This window comes from Elephas maximus, chromosome X, assembly GCF_024166365.1.
Source record: "Elephas maximus indicus isolate mEleMax1 chromosome X, mEleMax1 primary haplotype, whole genome shotgun sequence".
Classification (NCBI taxonomy): domain Eukaryota; kingdom Metazoa; phylum Chordata; class Mammalia; order Proboscidea; family Elephantidae; genus Elephas; species Elephas maximus.
Genome location: NC_064846.1, coordinates 2,662,388 through 2,670,898, shown reverse-complemented (window position 1 = coordinate 2,670,898; position 8,511 = coordinate 2,662,388). Strand labels below are relative to the sequence as shown.

Here is an 8,511-nt window from a genome sequence, read left to right as displayed (position 1 = left end):
AAGCGGCTCCTGCTTCTACCTCAGCTTCTCTCTGCAAGTATTTGAGGGCCTCGGTGCCCGGGAAGGCCTTGGAACAAGAGTAGAGCAGGAACGAGGCCGGCGGAAAGCCTTTTCCCCACGGAGCTGACACACTTGGGGAGATAACGATAAAAGTACACTAAAGAAGAACACATCAAGCAGGGAAGGGTGGGTGTGAAGTCATGGAAGCTGGAGTTTTCACCAGGTTGCCCAAAGAATGCTTCACTGAAAAGGTGACTTTCAAGATCCGAACGAGTTGAGGGCGCGGGTCAGGCAGATCTGGGAAAGAGGTGAATGAGGAGGCTCCAGCAACACTCAGGGGAAAGGTGGTGGTTACCTGGACCAGGGTGGTAGCAGTGGAGGTGATGGGCAGCCTTCAGATTCCACAGGGTTGTGGATGAACAGGATGCAGGATTGAGAGAGGTGTCAAGGATGACACCAAGAGGTTTGGCCTGAGCCACAGGCAGGATGCAGTTGCCAGGTGATGCGACGGGGAGGTGAGGTCTGGAGGGAACGATCAGGAGTCTGCCCCGGGCAGGTTGTGCAGGTGTGGCCATCCCAGTGGAGATGTCTGCTGGCGGTTGGATATGGGAGTCTGGAGTTCCGGAAAGAGGTCTGGACTGGGAACAGCACTTTGGAAGTGGTCGGCACATACAAAGCCCTGAGCCTGGAAGAGCTCACCCAGGGAGGCAGGGAGTGGGGGGAGGGGGAGAAGCTGCCCGAGGACCCCGCGTCCAGTGGGGAGGGGAGGGAGGGAAACCGAGAGTGAGGTGGCAGCATGGAACACGAGTGAGGCTCCCTGGTGTCAAGGAGGAGGGAGTGATCAGTTGTCAGATGCTGCTGAAGGGGCGAGTACAGTGAGGCCTGAGAACCCTCGCTGGGTTTGGCGGCAAAATGACAGTGGTCTGGACGAGAGCAGTTTGGGTAGAGGAGGGGTCTGGAGGGGGCAGTCCTCATGAATGGGGTTCACAGAAGGGGAAGAGAGTCATTGGAGGTGGTGAGTCCAGACCAGTCTTGAGGGCAGGGGTCTGGTGACAAGCAAAAGGTGACCCTGGCTGAGCACATGGCACTCTGCCCAGACTGGCAGGCAGAGGGCATGGGCACAGGTGGGCAGAAGTCACGAGGTGCTCGTGTAATAATGACGGGGATGGGCCCCTCTTGCCCAGATCTCAGGCTCCTGGTTCCCACTCATGTCTTCAATACTGGTGTTCTCCAAGGTCACCTTCTGTTCTTTCTCACCCTACAAACCCTCTGATCTTGCTTACCTGGAACTTCACCCCCCCCCCCCACCCCCACCCCTACCCCAAGCGGCTCACTCCCAAACCTCCAGCCTGGCCCTCAGCTACAAACGCCCTTTCCAACTACATCAGATGTCGCCCCAGGGTGGCCCATACCCTCACACTGCTCCTGATGGCCCTCACCTGCAGTCCCTGTCCCTCAATCAACTCCTCTTCCAACAACTTACCTTCTCAATATGCGGTCCTGTGGCTACCCACTCACTGGATGGGGCCTGAGGCCACCCTCTCTGCTTCCCACCAAAAGTCCTGTGGGACTTTTGCACTGCTCCCCGAGGTCCTCATCTCCTGCCTGGACTAGAGCAACAGTCTACTCACCGTCCCCCACCTCCCTTCCACCAGGCCCATGTTGAAGAAGGGAAAAAGCAAGCTTCCCCAAGTGGCGGCATTGGAACCGCCATGAGGAGCAGCGGGCATCACCGTTTATCGAGGAGACAGCGACTGAGCCCCTATGGCTGTGACCCTGCTCCCATGTTCAGTGTTCAGGACATAAGTATGAGACCGGTGGGAAGCAGGCTCATGACAGCACCGCTCTGAGTGGACAGCCCTGGGGCCTTGGGGGATGGTCACTGTCAGGAATGCTGGGGCGCCAAGAGAAAGGGAGCATGCAGAAAGGGCAGGTGAGCTGGGCCTGTTCAGAGAGCAGGGGCTAGAGACTGGTCGTTTCCACAGCGCCCGAGCCTCATCCCTTAGGGCATGCCTCCCTGTCCCTGCTCCACCCCCTGGCTGGGAGCTTGGGGACCTCTCCTCTGCCCAGCACAGGGTCTGATCCAAATGGGAACTCACAGGGGGACAGGGAAGGGACGAGAGCGCTGAGAGGAACAGTAGCAGGCCCTCTGTTGACGAGGAGGGCCCGGCCAGCATGCTGTTTGGACTTTAGCCTTTAGAAACTCAGGGAGGCCTCAGAGTAAGGCCCCACTTCCTGGAAAGTGGGTCCAACCCTCAGCCTTGGCATAGCAACCCCAGGGCTGTCGCCGGCAAGCCTGGAAGACATCCGCGTGCTGTGGGTGCCGAGACTGCCTCACAGAGAGCACCTAGCAGAGTGGGAGGAAAAGGGTGGAACTCCCTGATGAAACGCTACAGAAAGGAGAAGGGAGCCCCCTGCCTGGAGCCAGACAGGGCAGGCAGCATGGGGGGGGGGGGCACGTGACTGGCCACCTAGACACTTCTAGCGACTCTGCTCCGTCTTCAGGAGGTCCCCCGACCCCTCTCCCAGGTCCTCATGTGTATGCCAAGCACGGCAGAGGCAGAAGAGACCCTGCACAGGACGAGCATCACACTGGGGGCGGGGGCTGGAGAGGCCTGGCACTGGCTGAGCTCGGGCCCACGAGGCAGGAAGCCCCTGCCTCAGCCCCAGGCACAGCCCGTGTCTGACTGAGGAGACTCAACTCCAAGGCCCAGCTCCAAGACTGGCGTACCAGGCCCAGCTCTGCTAAACCCAGACTGCCAAATGCAGCCTAGGGGGGTGGGGGTGAGGGTGAGTCACCCTGGGGGAAACCCACTGGAAGGGGGGGCTTTTAGGGCCGAGCCCACTCCTGAAGGCTGAAGCAATAGAGGGAGACCTGACCCATTTGGAGCCCCTCTCCACTGCCTCACTCTGCCCCCAACCAGTTTGCAGTCATGGCCAAGGACAAGCCTCCTCTCTGAGCTGCATTAGTCAGAGGTCATCCTGCAAACCTTCAAGAGGGGGTGGGGTAGGGTGTGACCAGTGGCACTCTGCCAAGTTCTCTCTGTCCCAACTGTGAGTTAACAGGAACTCAGAGCTGGAGTCGGCCACCCAAGGCCCTGCCTGCTTACCTGCATCTCACCGGTCCCCTGGCTCCAGCTGCCAACCCCCAGGAGACTGACATGCAGACACTCCCCAGGCTGTCATAAAGTGGGGCCTCACCCAGTCGGCAGGCATGGGGGAGGGGCAGAGCCTCCCAGAGCAAATGCGAGCCTACCCAGCAGACCCAGGAGCAGCCCCTCACCCCAAGGCTGGCCCCCCAAGAAGCCTCAGAGGGTGAGTACTATTGGCCTCAGGGAGAGCTACCTGGCCCCCGCCTGGCCAGTACCATACCGGGCTTCAGAGAGGAGAGAAAGGTGGTCTCCTGAGGCACCGTGTTTGCATCATAACAACAACTTTTATTGCCCCAAGAACTGCTGTGCCTGCTGCACCCTCCCACAGGAGCAGAGGAAAGGGGGCTCAACAACCAGGAAGCAGCCCCTACCCAGGCCGGCCCACGCCTTCTGGAAATGGAAACTGGGGGCGGGCTGGGGCAGAATCACAGGGAATTTGTAGAAACCAGGCCCCTGTCAAATGCTGGAGAGGGGACGGCCCGAGGTGGAACAAGCAACGGAAGTGCGTCTGGGGAGGGGGAGGCAGAAGGCAGTGAGCTGCGGTACTGTGCAAGCATGTGCCAGGTGGGAGGCAGCTGCGGGCAGGGAGGACAGAGCGCCTCTCCTCACTCCTCCTTCTTGTCCGTGGGACCATCGACCGCTGCCTGGAAAGGGACAGAGAGCCCAGAGCAATGGGTTGGCAGGGACCACCCTACGACTTTCACCTCCAGCCCCTAGCCCCCAAGGCCTAGCTTGGTTCCTTTGGCCCTGTGACAGGTACTCAGGTGAGCAAGGGACCCTGCCCTAACGGCACTCAAAGTTGCCAGGGTGAGACTGTCAACCCTCACCCTCACTCTACTGAAGGCCCTGAAGGACCAAGCTGGGGGCTTGCTGGCTGAGTGGCCGAGCCCCCGCCAGGGTGAGCCTAGCCTTCCTCAGAGCAGCTGGAACCTTACCTGAAGCCCCCTCACAGGCACTCCCCGTGCCACGGCAAGCTCTGCATCCAAGGCCCTTTGAAGGCCTGTTCTGCTATCTCCAAACTCTATGCCTTCTGCAAACATCTTGACACCCAAGTCCTACCACCCCATGAGCCTGGCCTGTCCTGAGGGTGTCACTTCCCCCTTGGGGCTGGCCCCAGCTCTCCATCTTCTGTGGCACCCAAACTTTGGCCACCAAGCACCAAGGCAAGCTGTCAGAAAACAGGGATTGTTACCTGCCCCTCACGCCCAGCTTCAAGACCACCTGAGCTTCAAGATGGAACGTGGTACTCCCAGGCTAGTCTGAGAACTCGAGGGTGGCAAAAAGCAGGGAAGGGATTAAAAAACATGATCCAACTATATGCTGTTTACAGGAGACACACCTTAAACCCAAGGACACAAATAGGTTGAAAGTGAAAGGATGGAAAAAAATATTCCATGCAAAGAGTAACCAAAAGAGAGCTGGGATGGCAATCTTAATATCAGACAAAGTAGACTTTAAGACAAAATCTTTCAGAAGAGATAAAATGGACATGATTTTAGTGATCAAAGGGTCGATTCATCAAGAAAATTTAACAACCATAAATACATATGCACTCGACATTGGGGCATCTAAATACGTAAAGCAAACACCGATCGAATTAATTAAAGGGAGAAACAGAGAACACTACAGCAACAATTGGAAATGTCAATATACCACTTTCAATACTGGACAGAACATCCAGAAGGAAGATCAACAAGGAAACAGAGAACTTAAATAATACTGTAAACCAACTAGACTTAACAGGCAGACATAAAACACTCCACCCCACACTCTCTGTTTCATGGCTCATTCTCCAGAAGAGACCACATTTTAGGTCACAAAGCAAGTCTCAATAAATTTCAAAAGACTGAACTCATACAAAGTGTTTTCTCTGACCACAATGCAGTAAAGCTAGATACCAATAACAGAAAAAAAAAAAAAACTGGAAAATACACAAACATATGGAAATTAAACAACATACTATTGAACTGGAAGCCCTGGTGGTGTAGTGGTTAAGTGCTACGGCTGCTAACCTAAAGGCTGGTAGTTCAAATCCGCCAGGCGCTCCTTGGAAACTCTATGGGGCAGTTCTACTCTGTCCTATAGGGTCGCTGTGAGTCGGAATCGGCTCGACAGCAACAGGGATACAGGTATACTATTAAACTACCGAAGAGTCAAGGATGAAATCAAAAGAGAAATCACAAATTTCCTAGACTCAAATGAAAATGAAAGCACAATCTACCAAAACTTACGGGATGTAGTGAAGGCAGTACTTGCAGCAGTAAATGCCTACATGAAGAAAGAAGATCTCAAATCAACAGCCCAACTTGACAACTCCAGGAACTAGACAGAGAGGAGTAAACTAAGCCTAAATCTGCCAGAAGAAAGGGAGGAACAATGATCAGAGCAGAAATAAAATAAAAAACAGAACAGCAGAGACACTCAATAAACCAGAAATTGGTTTTGAAAAAATCAATAAAACTGACAAACCTTCAGCTTGACTGACAAAGAAAAGAGGCAAATAACGAAAATAGAAAATGAAAGAGGGGACATGACAACTGACTCAACAGAAATAAAGAGAATTATGACAGACTCTGAACAACTGTACAGCAGCAAATCGGATAACCTAGATGAAATGGACCAATTCTCAGACGCCCACAACCCACCTGAACTAACTCAAGAGCGAATAGAGTCTCAACAGACCTGTAACAAGTGAGGAGGTCAAATCAGTGGTGACAATCCTCCCAATGACAACAAAGAACTTACGGACCAGGGGCTTCACTGGGGAATTCTACCAAACATTTAGACAAGAATTGCCACGAATCCTGTTTAGCCTCTTCCAAAAGGTAAAGAAGGAAGAAATACTGCCGAATTCATTCTATGAAGCAAACATAGGCCTGATAACCAAACCAGACAAAGACACCACAAGAAAAGAAAACTACAGGCCAGTATCTCTTAGGAACATAGATGCAGAAATTCTCAACAAAATACTAGCAAACTGAATTCAACAGCATCATACACCATGACCAAGTGGGATTTATTCCAGGAATGCAGGCATGGTTCAACATGAGAAAATCAATCAACGTAACATACCACATCAATAGAACAAAGGAAGAGAACCACATGGATCTCTATGGATGCAGAAAAAGCATTTGATAAAATCTAACACCCCTTCTTGATGAGAACCCTAATGAAGACTGGACTAAAAAGAAAATCCCCCAACATGATTCAGGGTATATATACGAAAAGTCAACAGCCAACATCATACTTAACTGAGAAAGACTGAGAGCTTTCCCCCTGGAACTGGGAACAAGACAGGGATGCCTGCTCTCACCACTTCTATTCAATGTTGCATTAGAAGTCCTAGCCAGAGCAATAAGACAAAAAGAAATCAAAGTTATCCAGATTGGAAGAGAAGAAGTAAAATTATCTCTATTCATGGATATGATCCTATATACAGAAAATCCCAGACTCCACAAGAAAACTTCTTCAGCAAAGTTGCAGGGTACAAGGTCAACAGACAAAAATCAGCTGGGTTTCTATACACCGGCAAAGAGAAATCTGAAAGGGACATTAGGGAAACAATTCCATTTACAATAGCATCTAAAAGAATAAAACACCCAGGAATAAATCTCACCAGGGATGTGAAGGACTTACATGATGAAAACTATAAAACACTGCTGAAAGAGATTAAAGAAGACTTAAATGCAAAGGTGTTCCACGTTTCTGGACTGGAAGCCTTTATATTGCTAAGATGTCAATACTACCCAAAGCGATCTATAGATTCAACACAATAGCGATCAAAATTCCAACTGCCTTCTTCATAGAAATAGAAAAACCAATCCTCAACTTTATATGGAACGGCAAGACCCCCTGAATAGTTAAAGCAATGCTGAAAGAGAAGGACAAAATAGGAAGACTCACAATTTCTGATTTTAAAACATACTGAACAGCTACAGTAATCGAAACAGCCTGGTACTGGTGTAACATAGACACATAGACCAATGGAATAGAATTGAGAGTCCAGGAATAAACACACACATCTATGGTCAACTGATTTTTGGCAAGGATGCTAAGTCCATTCAAAGGGGAAAGAAGAGTCTCTTCAATAAACGGTGCTGAGAAAATTAGATACCCACACGCAGAAAAATGAAATGGGATCCATGCCTCACATCATACACAAATACAAATTCAAAATGGATTAAAGACTTGAGTGTACAAACTAAAACCATAAAATTCTTAAAAGAACAAGCAGGGGCAATGCTGTCAGGCCTAGCTTTCAACAGTGGGTTATCTTACATAACAACAAAAGCACAAACAGCAAAGCACAAAATAAACAAATGGGACCTCATAAAAAACTCAAAAATTTTGTTCATCAAAAGACCTTACCAAAAAAGTGAAAAAATAAGCTACCCACTGCAAGAATATCTTCAGAAACCATATATCCAACAAGAATCTAATAATCAAAATACATATAAAGCTCCAACAACTTAACAACAAAAAGACAAATAACCCAATCAGAAAATGGGCAAAGGACTTGATAAACATTTCAACAAGGAGGACATTCAAATGGCCACCAAAGACAATGAAAAGATGCTCAGTGTCATTAGCCATCAGAGAGACGTAAATCAAGGCCACAATGACATACCATTACACTCCCACTAGGATGGCTAAGATTAAAAAAACAGAAAATAATGTATGTTGGCAAGGATGTGGAAAAATTGGAACTCTTACCCATTGCTGGTGGGAATGCAAAATGGTACAGCCATTGTGGAAAACAGTGTGGTGGTTCCTCAAAAAACTAAAAATAGAACTACCATAATAAAAATTTTTTTTTTATGACCCAACAATTCCAGTCCTAGGTATATGCCCAAAAAACTTGAAAGTAGAGACTCAAACAGAGACTTGTACTCTAATGTTCACTGCAGCGCTATTCACAATGGCCAAAGTGTGGAAACAACTTAAATTCCCATCAACAGATGACTGAATAAACAAAATGTGGTACATACATAAATGGACTACTACTCAGCCGGTAGGAGATATAAAGTCTGATACATGCTACAGTGTGGATGGAGTTTGAAGACATTATGCCAATCATAAAAGTACAAATGTTGTATGACCTCACTTATATAAAAAAAAAAAAAAGAAAAGACAAATGCATGGAGACCAATGATTACTAGTGGTTATCAGGGACGGGAGGAAGAGGGAAAAGGAGGGTTAACGGTGATGGAAAAATCACATTAAGGGTAGGGTTGCACAGCCCATTATTGTGATTGCTGTCAATAAGTCGCACACCTACAAAAAGTTGAATTGGCAAAAGTTGTATGACAGATGTATTTACAATGACCAAAAAAATAAAATGTAGCTGTTGAGCTGCTTA

The 8,511-nt window shown here is 49.3% G+C and overlaps 1 protein-coding gene across 5 annotated transcripts in view; it reads right to left on the bottom strand.

Annotated features, from left to right (window-relative positions):
- Window positions 1-3,390: 3,390 nt before the first annotated feature.
- BCAP31 (B cell receptor associated protein 31) overlaps window positions 3,391-8,511 on the bottom strand; it is a 30,643-nt gene continuing 25,522 nt past the window's right edge. For all 5 annotated transcript variants that reach the window (XM_049871910.1, XM_049871913.1, XM_049871912.1 and 2 more), the window contains exon 8: window positions 3,391-3,796. In XM_049871910.1, coding sequence (XP_049727867.1) covers window positions 3,758-3,796 — 39 coding nt within the window. In that variant the 3' untranslated portion in view covers window positions 3,391-3,757. The remainder of the gene's footprint in view (window positions 3,797-8,511) is intronic.